General features: G+C 43.3%; 1 protein-coding gene across 5 annotated transcripts in view; it reads left to right on the top strand.

Annotated features, from left to right (window-relative positions):
- Positions 1 to 837: 837 nt before the first annotated feature.
- Positions 838 to 15073, top strand: part of AURKA (aurora kinase A) — a 47803-nt gene continuing 33567 nt past the window's right edge. Inside the window, exons 1-9 of one of the 5 annotated variants that reach the window (XM_088674667.1) lie at positions 838 to 1009; positions 1830 to 1889; positions 2380 to 2641; positions 4564 to 4642; positions 7842 to 8033; positions 9177 to 9315; positions 10510 to 10658; positions 12001 to 12175; positions 12738 to 13374. In XM_088674667.1, the coding sequence (XP_088530793.1) occupies positions 1836 to 1889; positions 2380 to 2641; positions 4564 to 4642; positions 7842 to 8033; positions 9177 to 9315; positions 10510 to 10658; positions 12001 to 12175; positions 12738 to 12929 (1242 nt within the window). In that variant the 5' untranslated portion in view covers positions 838 to 1009; positions 1830 to 1835 and the 3' untranslated portion in view covers positions 12930 to 13374. Of the gene's footprint in view, positions 1210 to 1829; positions 1890 to 2379; positions 2642 to 4563; positions 4643 to 7841; positions 8034 to 9176; positions 9316 to 10509; positions 10659 to 12000; positions 12176 to 12737; positions 13375 to 15073 lie in introns of those variants that run through there. The other 4 variants (XM_035123043.3, XM_035123044.3, XM_088674670.1 and 1 more) reach the window with 4 other exon arrangements.

Below are 15073 nucleotides of genomic sequence, written 5' to 3'. Positions count from 1 at the left end.
AATCATTGGTCTTCACCCACCCAGTGCCGCCTATTCCTGTTGGGCCCATAGGTTTTAAAAACAATCTGGTGACCTCCACCTGGAAGAAAACAACCACTCAGCATCTCTTCAAAAACAAAACAAAATATTGCTGTGAATGTGACCCATGCATTCTTTGTGGGCAAATGCTACCACTTACTGGAGGTCACCAATGGACCAGAAGGCTGTGGCCCTCTTTGGCTGGGCAGTCCCGCTGCTCCTGACAGTTTGCAGCAAGCTAGCTCATTTCACGGTCTTTCAAATTTGGCGTGGTAAACGCTTGGTTTTAGGGAGTCACGCCTCATGCAAAATGGCAGGCCCTACTGTCCGTTTTTCCCCTTCGCTGCCAAGGTGCAGAGCTGCACTTCTGCTGGCCTGTCACGTTTCCCCCTGAAAATATGTCGTGGCATCTGACCACGATCACAGTTTCCCTCTGGACATTGAAGCGAGTTTCATTGTAATAAAAAACCAGCCCTGCAGTGTTGGCAGCTGCCCTCACAGGAGCCGCCCCACTCAAGTCTTTCAAAGTGGGGGCTTCTGCCCCAAAATATAGAGACTGGGGGTAGGAATAGACCCAATTCTCAGTCTTAGTCTGAGTCCGTCACACTGTAATGAGGCGGCGAATACGAGATTTTTGCCCTCGCCACCGTCGGGGCTGCGCGGTGAGGGGATGCGCCACATGCGCAAGGGAAAAGAGCAAAGAGCCCTGTGCGACGGGTTTAAGCAACCAGCGTATCGCGCGCCTACTAAAAGAGAGCTCGCGAGCTACGCTGAGAGCGTATCCTGCTTAGCCCTCTCTCTCTCGCTCGCTCACGGTTCACAACAACAGACACCGGCAGGAAAAGAGCAGCCTTCCAAAACCCCGCCCCGCTCAGTGCCCTTCCTTTGCGCATGGGCAAATTGATCGCAAGCCGCGAGGAAAGCGCTCTCCTTCAAAGGCGACAGTTAGAAGCCCGCGAATGGGCGGAGCGGTAGTCACGTCGACAACTGGGTGAGCTCCGCCAATAGGAGCGCGGCGGCGGTTTAAAGAGCGTTGCGGAGGAGGTGGGCTAAGGTTTGAATTCAAATAGCTCCGGAGGCTGTTGGACCTCGGAGTGCGCAGGAATCGTGAGGTAATCGGCCTGCCTGCGTCGGAGTCTGGTTTCGGGGTGTCGCTAAGGAAAGTGGTAACGACCTTGAGCTGTGGCACGCGTGAGTAAAGGGGGAAGGCGCATCCCAGAGAGCCGTAGCGCTTTTGTTAAAAATTGTGAGCTCATAAATGGCTTGAATGGCTCTGGGGTGGGATAGGTGCCCAGCACCAAGGAAACTTCTAGAAAGCCCTGTTTCTTCTGCATAGAATACATTGAAAGCATATCTTTTTCCCTTCCCCAAGATTCCTGGGAACTGGTTTGTTAAGGGCGCTGGGAATTGTAGCTATGCGAGATGTAAAATGCAGCTCCCAGGTTTTTTGGGGGGTGGGGTGCAAGGTACTTAAAAACCAGTGTTTGAAGCAGTGATGTTTTTCCCTAGCAAAAGTGCCGATATTGCATACCCATGAGTTCCCCCTGAAAAAAAACACACTGGTTTGGAGGTACCCCAAGGATCAACTGTAATCTTCCATTTTTGTTTGTTATGTTTTATGAGCTTGAGTTTCATCAGAACAAAGAAACAAGGTTCTGTGGCATGGGTTGTAGGCAGTTTTGAAGAGTTGTTAGAGCAGGCATTCCCAAACTGCAGACCTCCAGATATTTTGGCCTACAACTCCCATGATCCCTAGCTAAAAGGACCAGTGGTTTTACACATGTTGAATAACTGAATTTCATTTTCTCCAGGCAATAATGGACACAGGTTGTATAGAGAATATGAATGCTCATCCGGCTCATAATGGCAAGGTAAAGTGATATTCAGATACTGAGCATTGTAAATCTTGGCTTTGATAATCAGAGCTACAGTTCTTGCTGTATGTGACCAATACTGATGATGACATTATACATATAGTGCTGGAGTGAATAATTAACACATGGAGTAATGTTCCCCATCTATTTAAGGCCAAGTCTAGATGAATGCTTGCATAAATGCAGTTTACTGTTATGTCCAAACTTGGGATTTGGCTATGCAGCTGCAAATAAAATGTTTTAAATGTGTTGTAAAGTGCAATATACAAATGTGACACTAGATGGCAAGAGTGAGCTATGCCAAATTCAATGTCTTTTTCAAAACTTTTTTTTAAAAAGCATTTTCACAGCATTTTTATGTGTTTAGATTCCACCTTGGGAAGCTATGGTTTTTTCTCATTGATCAGTTCAGACAAACTAGGATGTGAGATCTCTTAGCCTGCTATGATTATATTTCCTGTTGTTGTTTTTTTTTAAAAAAAATCAGGCAGCTATTGTGGATGGTGCAAGACGAGTTCCTGTGACCCAGAACCGGACACCTGGAATTGAAGTCCAACAGCAGCGTATTCTGACTGCTTTCAATGTTGCTCAGCGGGTGCCTATTCAGCCTCAGGCACAGAAACCTGTTGCCAGTGCAAAACGTCCCAAACAGTTAACTCCGCATCATCCAACACTTCTTGTTCAACCAACATCTAGGAGTCTAGGTCCAAGTAAAGCCACTGACACGTCTCAGCAGCCCTCTGTGTCTGGTAAATAGTGCTGTTCAAATGTGCCCACCTCTATAACAAATGTGCTGGTTGCTATTCTGTATAAAGTTCATACTAAATGGTTATAAAGTCAAGAAGTTGTTTGGTGGCTTAGGGCCTTATAAATTCATAAGAGAAACCAAATTACTGCAAAAAAACCACTTTGCATAATGATCCGAGTAGCAACTTAGGCTTGGATGCTAACAAGGTATCCGAACAAAAGGATTTTTTCTGTTCATGGATGACGCTGAGATTCTGATTAATGTTGGTTACCTGCCTTTCACCTTAAGGTCCCAAGGTGGGTTACATTTAAAGATAATATAATGCAATAAAACAGTCTCGCCCCAAAATGATGTGCCATACATACATACATACATACATAATAAACCAGATGGTATTTCAACTGTCAAAGGTCAAAAAGGGGTATGCCTTCCAGTGTGCACCTAAAGCTGTAAAGAGATACTGCCTGATGCACCTCTATAGACCATCAGCTCCCTGCATTTCCAAAGGCAATGGCACCATATAAGATGAGCTTTGTTTGCAACTTGTCATGTCCTAATTGGCACATAGATGCTCTTGAAGGTATTTGGGACCCCAATCATGTAAAGCATTAATATCAAGGCAAGTACCTTAAATTAAGCTTAGAAATTTAGGTCTCTTTGATAGGAAACAAGAATTCAATTGTAATATGTGCAGGCAACTCCTGTTTGGTGTACATGCAGGCCGTTTTCAAATCTGGAAGAGGGAGTGATGGGGGGTGGGGTAGGCTTATGTGCCCTCTGCCGACATGCACTATGACCTGGAACATAGCCCCTGTCCAAAACGAGGGTTGCCTGTATTACATTTTGCACTGGGGCCCTATTCTCAGTTCCTAGAATGCCCAGCTGGCAGCTAATATGTGGATGTCTCATAAAAAACAACCATTTCACTTGTATAATTGATCCAGGGAAGGCCAATTCATGGCATGATCCTTAACATTCCAGAGCAGATTTTCAAGGGACTCAAGTGGCTCCAGAGAAACGAGAAATTGTTGAATGTCTCCTTGTGGTCATTAGCTGGAGTGTAATATGAATAGGAACCTGATCTTGGGACAGGGCAGTCTTTAGCATATGCACCGCCGGGGTGCAAAGATTCGCCCAGTGCCCCCAAATTTAGTTTAACCCCCAAACTGACCCGTCCCTTAGGGGAAAGAAGGGAGAGAGATGCTTGCATCGCAGCCACAGGAGGTGCCTCCAGATGCCTCCTGCCTTCCATGCCTCGGCTCTGTCTCTGGTGAAACCCTTCTTCCTCCGTCCCAGAAGAACCACTATATTTAACGTGCTGCAAATAAACTAACTTCTCTCACACACACCCCACCTTAAATCCCAGGAGGCTGAACGGCGTTGCCTCGCCACCCACCTTTGCTGCCAGCACCCTTATCTTAGGCAGCTTCAGTGGCAAGCACCTTGCGCCCCTCAGAATTTGGCGCCCGGGTGCCTGGCACCCCTAGGTAAGGCCCTGTCTTGGGGTACTTTCCAGTAGAAGCTTAGGCTCCAATTCATTGAGATGGTGGCATGGAGTGTTACTTAGTCAATAGCGTAAATGACCTAGATATACTGCAGAAAGCATCTGCAGTCATTTGTTTTGCAGGTGGGAGGACTTGGAAACAGATTGGAAGGAGCTTTTGTGTGAGCTTCACCAGCTTCCGGGGTGGGTACATATGTTGCAAGTAAGCAGAGGATTGCTACCCAAGCTGCTTATATTCAGAATATTGATCTGTCTGCATGGTTTTCAGGTGAAGATAAATAGATTTTTATTTTGTGTGCTGGATATAAAGCACGAAGTTCACCTTCTGAGAGGGACATTTTAAAACACAAATTGCTAGAGAGCAGTGTCGCTTCATAAAGTCTGAGCTTATTAAGAGTATTGAATTTTTCTACATGCAGGAAAGAAAACTGAACCAGGTGTATCAAATCAGAAGAAAGAGGCAAAAGGGGTATCAAATCCAAAAAGTGAGACCAAAAAGTAAGTTATATACTTCATATGTTGTTGTTTTTTGTAGGAAGATGAAATACAAATGTATTGTTCTGCAGCTTTTGGCAAATCTCTTATAATCACATAGTAAAAGATTAAAAAATATTACTCTAAATTGGTTTCTAAGCTTGCTTCCTTTTCCCAGTCTTACTGATGGTCTCTCAGATAATTATTATGGGATGTGTTGATCAAATGTACAACATTTTGGTAATATATCCTTAAAGAAGAATTACCGTATTTTAGCTCCATAACAGTTTTTTCCTCCTCAAGAGTAAGGAGAAATCTCTGTGTGTGTTATGGAGCGAAGGCACTAGCCAGAGCCGCTTACAGGCTGTGCGCGGCAAAGCGGAAGACCCGCACAGCCTATAAGCGGCTTTTGCTCTCCTGGCTGTAAAGCAAACAACAACAACAACCACAAAACAACAGCAGCCAGGAAGACATGGAGGGAGAAACATCCCTCAGCCAGCCCCGCGCAGGCACGTTGCCCGGAGGGAGGTAGACTCTCTCTCCCCCCTCCTGCTCCGGAGGCGAGGAAGGCACGAGGGGGAAATGTCCCTCAGCCAGCCCCACACGCGCACGTTGCCCAGAAGCAGCTCTCTCACCCTCCCTCCGCTCGGGCAGCCCTGGTGCCTTATTGCCAGCTGCACAGCAGCAGCAACAACAAATGTCCCTCAGCCAGCCCTGGAGGGAGGCAGACTCTCTCCCTCTCCCTTTCTCTCTCTCTCTCTCCCCCCCCCCCTCTGCTCGGGTTGGAAAAAGGGCAGGCAGTGGCAGAAGAGCACGTGGGGGGAGAGAGGAGTGTTTGCAAAGCGGGCTACCCGGGAGAGGGAATGCGGCCGGCTCGGCATCCTCCCTTCTTCTTTTCCCCCACACTCTCGCCTTTTCTTTCCTCCGCTCTCCCCCAGCTGCCCATCCCACCCCCCTTTTGCACATGCACACCCTGGCCAAGCAGGCTACAGTTGCACGACTTTTAACCCAGGTTGTGCTCAGCTAGAATTACAGGAGGCAAACCCCTGAAAGCCAGCTTGCTCTTGCTTGGCAGCGGCAGCAACCTCAGAAACACCCACCCTCGAATGCCAGTTAGGAAATGGCACACATAGAGAAGAGGAAGGAGATGAATCGAGGGCTCTCTCTCACTTCTGCTCACCCCTTTCCCTGTAGCCTCTACGCAGCCGAAATAATAACAACAATAAAGAGTATAGGCAGAATGCAGAATAATCATCGAAGACGGAGGCATGATTAATCCACACTTCAGTTGAGAAAATGAGAAAAGTCCTGTCCTGTCTCAGAAACCTTGGAATTCTGAAACAACATTAACCAATATGCTAATTCGAACTAGCAGGAATTCCAGACTAAGTAAAGAAGGGGAAATGTATGCTGACTAACCCTGCATTTTTGCAAAACACAGGGGGGAATCAGAGGGATGAGCCGGGGGGGGGGCAGGATCTGTCATGGATTGGCACAGGGTGGGGGGGAGTCACAGGGATGTGCCTGCGTAAACAGAACACACGTAAAATAGGGGGACTCTGAAGGTGAGGGGAGTCTGAAGGGGAACTCTTGAGTCTCCATTTAACAGACTGAGCCACAGCAACGCGTGGCAGGGCCAGCTACTTACATATAATAAGGAAGCATTAAGTACTGCACATTATGCCCTGAAGGACAGAAAATAAACCTACCTACTCTGAATAATCATAAAATTGTGGGGTTGGAAGGGATCCTGAGAGTCATCTAGTCTAACCCCATGCAATGCAGTAATATGCAGCTGTCCCATATGGGTATCTAACCTGAAATCTTGATGTTGTCAGCACCACACTCAGAACCTGGTAAGATTTGAGGAACTTGGTCATGGAGCCTAGCTTGATGAAAATGTCAGCTGGGTATAGTGTCACAGATAAAGCCACACTGATGTGAATGAAGTTGTTGGTTTTTTTAAAAAAGTGACTTGAGTTGGGGATACATGGGCAAAGACTCATACAACTTTGAATGCTGTAAAAAGTGGGTAGATAAACACTAGAGCTACGATGGGGCTTTAAGTGTACAGTAATTCATAGTAGTAATACCTAATTTATAATTTATATGATTTCTTACCTGTCCAGTACGTAGGGCAGGTTACAACAATTTAAAAATACAATATTGAAATTAGTTTAAAACAAATTAGAAGAATGGGGTGGGTCCAAACAATATTTACAGTGGTACCTCGGGTTACAAACTTAACTCCTTCTGGAGGTCCATTCTTAACCTGAGGTGAGCTTTCGTTAATGGGGCCTTCCGCTCCTGCCACGCCACCGGCACATGATTTCCATTCTCGTCCTGGGGCAAGGTTTGCAACCCGGAGTAACTACTTTGGGTTAGCGGAGTTTGTAACCCAAAGCGTTTGTAACCAGAGATCGCAAATGCTGGGGTAAAGAGGTGTGTTCCAACAAGAGCTGCATAAGAAAGCTGCCAGATGCACCTTTGTGGGGAGGGAGTTCCACAGCTTAAGGGCTGTGACAGAATGCCTTTTTCCAGGCAGCTACCCATGTACTTTTGAGGATGATGAAGCTACCAAGAGGGCTCTTTCTGCCAGTCTTAAGACCTGGGAGAATCTGTAAGGAGAGAAGTGATCTTTCACATATTTGGGGCCTAACTAGTTTAGAGTTTTAAGTACTATTGTGAATACCTTGAATTGAGCCTGGAACCAACAAGCAAAATGAATGCTGTTGTTTTAAAACATGGGTTATAAGAGCCAAATGGAATTGCAACCAGTCGTCTGACTGTTTCTGAGTCTTCTTCAATAGTGTATTGTGTGAAGTAAACTGTATGAAGTTACTTGTGGAATTCATTTCCAGAATTGGTAGTTTAGAAATACTCAAGTAAATAAATTATCACCCTATGTTGGAAAGGAATGTTGGACTAGAGAAGCCCTTGGTCTGACTTAGTAAAGCTTAGATTGTGGTATACCAGTAATCTGAATATGAGGAAGGTGGGCTTTGTCAATATACTTCCTCAAACAAAGTGCTTGCACAATACAGGGGTAAGCAAAAATACTGGAAACAAAAAAAAACTTTTGCATGTTATGCTACTGAATGCCTTCTAATTACCAGCAAGTTTACTATTTGGGGACAGGACCATATGCATGAAAGTAACTTCTCACTTCAGAGAGGCAGCTGTATTACCTTGCAGCAACCTAAATAATAGCTTTGTTTTATAGAAAACAGTGGTCTCTTGATGACTTTGAAATTGGTCGTCCTCTGGGAAAAGGAAAATTTGGAAATGTATATCTGGCTCGTGAAAAGGAGAGCAAATTCATCTTGGCTCTGAAGGTCTTATTTAAAACACAGCTGGAAAAAGCAGGTGTTGAACATCAACTGCGGCGAGAAGTAGAAATACAGTCTCATCTTCGGTAAGATTGATTTTAAATGGCCATTTTGAATGGGTTTATATGTTTGCTATCTTTAGCAGATTTTTATTTTTAGAGGCTTTCCACATTTGTTTGTGTTGTGTGTGCGCGCACACAGAGATATACACACAAAATGCTATATTATAAAAATCAATCCATCTTACAAGAATATATACCCTGTTTCTCATATTTTAAGACATACCCATAAAATAAGCCATAGCAGGATTTTTAAGCATTCAAGGAATATAAGCCATACCCCGAAAATAAGACATAGTGATAGGCACAGCAGCAATACCGGCCATGGCAGGAGGAGGAGGAAAAATATAAGACATCCCCTGAAAATAAGCCATAGTGTGTTTTTTTGAGGAAAAAATAAATATAAGACATGTCTTATAATATGAGAAACACGGTAATAAAAGCAAGTAGAAATTTAGAGGCAATCAACTATTATGGAAAGACGTTTTCTTAATTGCATGCATATGCCTGGCAGCACAGAAAAGTTTTAAGCAGATGTTAAAAAGTTGAAACAGGTGCCTGCTGAATCTCTGTTGGCAGAATTTGCCATAGGACTAGGCTGATGACGCTAAAGGGTCTATTTCATGCTGATGTCAAATGAACTTTATCCTACTCGGGGAATGACCAATGACACTCCTGTCGTTGCTTCCAGTGATCAAGCTCGGATTTAGGCAGCCCCTAAGGTATCCTGAATATAAGTTCTTCAGGTTTGTGTAAATAAAAGGATATTGAGCCTGGCTCAGTAGATAGGCACCCAGTGTAGATGTTTTATAAAATGGTGTCACATTTTATTTGCAGTGTGCCCCCATTATCAATCTGGCTGCCACATTCTATGTGGTGGCCCCACATAGAGTACACTGCAGTAATCCAGCATCAAAGTTACTAACACTTGGGTCACACTGGTCATACTATCCTCATCCAAGAATGGCCATAGCTGGCAAACCAGACAAAGCTGGTAAAGCACACTCCTAGCCACAGTTGCTCTAACTTGGTGGTGGTTACAGAATTTATCAAATGATACTTTTATTTATTTTGTAAATTGTAGGCAGATTTAGGGAGGCATGGAGAATTATGTGCACTTCATTTATAAATGAAGCCATCATTATTAAATATGCATATACTTACTTGTAGGCATCCAAATATTCTCCGACTTTATGGCTACTTCCATGATGCAACAAGAGTCTACCTAATCCTGGAATATGCACCACGTGGAGAAGTGTACAAAGAACTCCAAAGGCTTACTAAATTTGATGAGGAGCGGACTGCTAATGTATGTTGACCTTGTGAGGATATTTTTTTTCAGAACTGTGTACATTTGAAGCCAAAACTGCACTTTTAGGACCAAACTCTTCCTTAGAGAAGGGCATGATAGAGTAGATTCTTCTTTCACTGACTTGAGCCAGGGTTATACTAAACAGCTTTGTTTTGCTGGTCTAAAAGTGGGAAACAATATCAGTATAAATGGTAGAGTAAGGTATGTTTCCTCAGTTTTGTGGAGTTGAGAAGTTCATAGCTTTTCCAGTAAAAAAGGTAAAGGTAAAGGACCCAAGACAGTTAAGTCCAGTCGCAGATGACTTAGGTTGCGGCACTCATCTCACTTTACAGGCTGAGGGAGCTGGCGTTTGTCTGCAGACAGTTTTTCTGGGTCATGTGGCCAGCATGACTAAGCCGCTTCTAGCGCAACGGAACCCCAAAACCAGAGCAGCACACAGAAACGCCATTTACCTTCCCACCGGAGCGGTGCCTATTTATCTACTTGCACTTTTTGGCATGCTTTCGAACTGCTAGGTTGGCTTTTCCAGTAAAGAATATCCCAAAATAGGACGGGAGGAATTTCACTGGAACAATTAGGACATTTATATGTGTCAGTCTTTGGCAAGGCTACATGGCAGGTTGCATGATACAGGACAGTGCTTGGTGTGCATGCAGATGAAGCCTATGGAGTTGTTGGAGCAAGATTGGTTGGGGCAGGAGTGTCTATTATTGTATTGGCCTGAATATAAGCGTCACTTTTCCCCCAAATTCCGACTGAAAAGTTAGTGTGGCTTATATTCGCAACCTTATGGTATGCAGCCAGGAGTACGGGGCAAACAGCACCAGGAGCGCGGCAAAGCGGTGCCCACCCTGTGCGTAGTCCCCCGTCCTCTCTCCCAAGGCTGGTAAGAGAGAGAGGAACACAGCCCGCCTCCACCATCCCCTCCCCCCCCCATGCAGACAGGAGCTTGGCGTCCAATGTTTTGAGTTCTTCATACAGTACTTGGCTGTGGGAAAGAAAGTCTTGAATTAGGTGTGTCTAAAGGTTTTTGTCCCATATTAAGGACTTGTTTGCATCAATGATGCAGCATGTTATTGATACACTGAGAACCATTTTCTACCATTTTACCCATGCATTTTAGGCATTTGCATAGCTTGAACAATGCTTAGATTGAACTCCTTATATTTGTAATCTTCATTTGTTCTACAGTATATCACTGAACTAGCAGATGCGTTATCATATTGCCACTCGAAAAAAGTAATTCATAGAGACATAAAGCCTGAAAACCTGCTGCTGGGATCAAATGGAGAGCTAAAGATCGCTGACTTTGGATGGTCTGTGCATGCTCCATCCTCTAGGTAAGGGAATGATAGAATTGTAGAGTTGGAAGGGACCCGAGGATGATCTAGACCTACCCACTACAATGCAGGAAACTTTCGGCCAATGTGGGACTCAGATCCACAATCCTGAGATTAATTACAAGGGTATCAAGCAAGTGTTGTAGTATATCCCTAGAAGGGATGCTCTTGTTCAGGTTGACCATCAGTCATGCCATCTTCCAGTATACTGTATACTACTGCAACGAGCTGAAACAGGACATTTCAACCCCACCCACCCCGTTTACCTCAGATTACTTTTTTTCCGTGCAACTGACATTCAATATTGCATGGTTACTGAACATGCTCAAGTCTCATCATGTATTTTGCCCTCTTGGTGTGTTTAAAGGTTTGTTAATGTTTCTGCAAACTTCAGTGTTCCTAAAGCATCCCAATACATTCCTGTTTCTTAGTGGCCTCATTTTAGCTGTGATTCTGTCAGCACTCTCCACCGGAGTCTGCTATTTAGGAATTAAAAGTTTATCATATGTGGTGGACATGTGAAAAAATCAAAAGATTTTGGGAAATGATATATAATGAACTGAAAAAGATTTTTAAATATACTTTTCCCAAAAAACCCAGAAGCTTTTCTATTAGGACTTATAGGAGAAGAGATACTGAAAGGAGATCAAGTATTATTTATGTATGCGACAACTGCGGCTAGGACTTTGTTAGCCCAAAAAAGGAAAACCCAGGAGTTACCCGACGATTGAAGAGTGGCAGACGAAAATGATGGACTATGCAAAATTAGCAAGACTGACTAGCAGGATCCAAAACCAGGGAGAGTCAAAGTTCCAAAAGGATTGGAGTAAATTTGTGGACTATATGGAGAAGAACTGTAGAAGTTTAAAGACACTTGCAGGACTGAAATAAATCCTACGAATTGACTTTAGGTAGAAGGAATAAAGAATCTGTGAGACAGGAATGGACAAGAATACCGATTGGGGGGGGGGATGGAGGGAAGTCAAAGCTCAGCAGAGCAAAGAAAATTGTAATAATTGATAAGATACTTAGAAGAATTTTTTTGTGTTTATTATGTGTTGTGTTTGTGATTGTTTTGTTTTTGTTTAAATGTGTTTAATTGGAAAATTCAATAAATTGTCTTTTTTTTAAAAAAGTCACAAAGGTAAGAGGTTGTGATTTTGAGCAATTAGCTATTGGATGGAATCCCATCTGTGTTAATACTAAGCTTTATTCATGGACAAAGTGCTTTAGAAAGTGTTAAATCATGAATGCAGATCTAGATGAGTGCATGGGGAAATATCTTAATAGTTGTGTGTGCCAACCTTCAGTTGCTAGTCTGTGCATCATTTTTGTTTTCTAGGAGGTCGACTTTGTGTGGTACCCTTGACTACTTACCACCTGAAATGATTGAAGGGAAAACACATGATGAAAAAGTTGATCTATGGAGTCTTGGTGTCTTGTGTTACGAATTCCTAGTAGGAAAGCCTCCTTTTGAGGCAGACACATACCAGGAAACATACAGAGCCATTTCAAAGGTAAGTTGAATTATAACGCTGCTTGATTTAGAATCTGAGCGTTTCATGGTATAGGAATTAACTCTCAACTAGCTGTTATGGAACTTGTACTTTCCAAGTTTGGGGCCTAATATTGACTTTAGTTCAGGAGTTTTCAATTAAAGAACTAGAATTTCTGCTTTTTAAATGTGTTGTCTTAGTATCTTTTTGTATTCTGGTAAATCCAGGTTGTCCTCCCCAACAGGTTCAGTTGCAAGCTTTGAGGTGCAATCCTATGGCACACTTACCTGCTCAATTTGCATTTCCCACTTGTAGTCCACCGTGGAAAAGCAGCCTAGGACAGACAGGCTTGAACAATTTCTCTGTGCTAGTTCAAAAATTGAAGTATGGGAGAACTCTAGTTAAATAGAACCCACAGTGACGCAGAAAGGGACTGCTAAGCAAAAAGGCTAAAGAAAAACCATGATTACTAATGTATAGTGAAGGGGGGGGGAGTCTAATGGTTATACTTAATAGTTCATGCACCTTGAATGCATGCTTTCATAGCAACATGTCTAATGATGACTATTTCTTTGGTTTAAAGGTAGAGTACAAATTTCCTCCATTTGTAGCAGAGGGTGCTCAGAATCTGATTTCAAAGCTGCTGAAGCATAATCCATTCCACAGGCTGCCACTGGAGGAGGTGCTCAAACATCCATGGATTATTGCAAGCTCTACAAAAACTCCCAAGCATAGAATTTCTGAAACTACCACTGCTAAGAATATTCAGTCATAGCATGTAGTTCCCAGGAACAAAGTAGTTCCAATGTGGTAATCCAGCCCAATATAGGCTGGTTGGACTCAAAAGGCAGAGCTTATCACATTGTAAGCTCTGATCATGAACCTTACAAATCAGGTTATAAAGCAGTTTGTCAATATCTAACTTACTTGGAAGTCCTCTTTGCACATGTCACTCTGAGGCACAGTTGGTTGAGGATCGTCTCATGTTCATGGCTGGCATTTCACTTTTGGCCCCTTTTTGATAGCATCATGAAACTGAGCCATGGATTATTGTGCAATATGAAGCAGTTTATGAAGCAGCAAGTCCTCACAAGATAACATTTGAAACACATAAGCAATGAATGAAATATGTCTTTGAGTGTAACTGTATTCTTTAGTTGTTCTTTTCCTTAGGTGAGGCATTTAAAAGTTTTAAATAAAGGTTTTTTTTAATAACAAGACTTATTTTTGCTACCAAAATGGTCGGTTTAGTGGTCATTCTAAGCACCCACACATTCTGATTGGTGTACCAAATTTGCCAATATTACAACTATGCCTACTGGCTAGCAAAGATCCATTATAAAATGCAATCTGACACTGATTCTGCATACCTTACTTGAAGTTGCCTTTGATACTTAAATCTGTTCTGGATTTTTTCACATCTGCCTATGCCAGGGTGGGGAACCTTTCTGGCCTAACAGGCCAGATCCTTATTGGTTCCCAGCCCCATGGAATGATCCACCTGTCAAACACCTGGCATTCTCCAATAGGAACTTGCTTGTAAGTCATTCCAGTTGTGTATCTACCTATCCCACATCTGACATCACACGAGGTGTGGGGCAGGTGGGCATTTGGGGAAACTTGCCTCATGCCAAATTGGGAATAGTATGGGGCCTGCAAGGTAGATTTTCCCCATTCCTGACTTAACAGTACCTTGAAGAATGTACTGCTTAAATGTCCAGGTGGAATAAATACACTAGTTGAACTAGTCTTAGAAATCAAGACAGAACTAGTGTTCTTGATTATTAAAACTATATTAGAGAGGGAAGAGAGACTTCTGTAAAGCTACAGGGTTAAGCATCTTTATTTAAGTGGTGTAAATAATAAAACTTATATTGTTGGATTATTTGTGTATGGCTTCAAAACTTAAATTTACAGTAGTACCTTGGTTAGACACTTCGGGTTACAAACTCCGCTAACCAGGAAGTGGTTGCTCCAGGTTAAGAACTTTGCTCCAGGATAAGAATGGAAATCGTGCGCCAGCGGCGCAGCAGCAACAACGGGAGGCCCCATTAGCAAAAGCACGTCTCAGGTTAAAACCATTTCAGGTTAAGAGTGGACCTCTGGAACGAACTAAGTTCTTAACCTGAGGCACCACTCTAATTGGAAGTGATTTGGATTAATTTCTGCAAGGAATTAAATTTGGGGATGAACTTGTTAACTGCTTTTTAGCCTAAATTTTAAAATATTAAAGAGGCAGAAATGAAGGCATTTGATTTTTTAAAATTGTCATTAGCAATAAGTTTCATATTTCACTGCGGCATTCCTACAATGCTGTGTGCAAGGATGTAAGGCTACTATAAAATATGAGTTGAAACATTTGTGGGTCCTGTGTCTGGTTTGTTTCATATGGGCCTGGAAAACAACAAATGATTATGGCAATTCTTGGTCGGTTTCTGTAGTGTTTGGGTCCACTAGAATGGCCTGCTAACAAATCTGACTTCTCAATTCTCAACTCCTGTAGATTAGCAGTATATCCAGGACACAAAAGCAGTTCCTCATGCAGCACAGAATTAATCACATGGATTTTGCTACCATAAAATGTAATGGCTGTTAAAAGGGTAACAAATTGATGGAGGATAAATTTACCATTGACTATTACTAGTAAAGGGGCCCCTGACCATCAGGTCCAGTCGTGTCCGACTGGGGTTGCGGCGCTCATCTCGCTCTATAGGCCGAGGGAGCCGGCATTTGTCAGCAGACAGCTTCCGGGTCATGTGGCCAGCATGACAAAGCTGCTTCTGGCGAACCAGAGCAGCGCATGGAAACGCCGTTTACCTTCCCGCCGGAGCGGTCCCTATTTATCTACTTGCACTTTGATGTGCTTTCGAACTGCTAGGTGGGCAGGAGCTGGGACCGAGCAACGGGAGCTCACCCCGT

The sequence above is a fragment of the Zootoca vivipara genome, chromosome 7 (genome assembly GCF_965207765.1).
Source record: "Zootoca vivipara chromosome 7, rZooViv2.hap1.1, whole genome shotgun sequence".
Classification (NCBI taxonomy): domain Eukaryota; kingdom Metazoa; phylum Chordata; class Lepidosauria; order Squamata; family Lacertidae; genus Zootoca; species Zootoca vivipara.
Note: the sequence above shows the minus strand (reverse complement) of the source record. Positions and strands in the feature narration are given on the sequence as shown.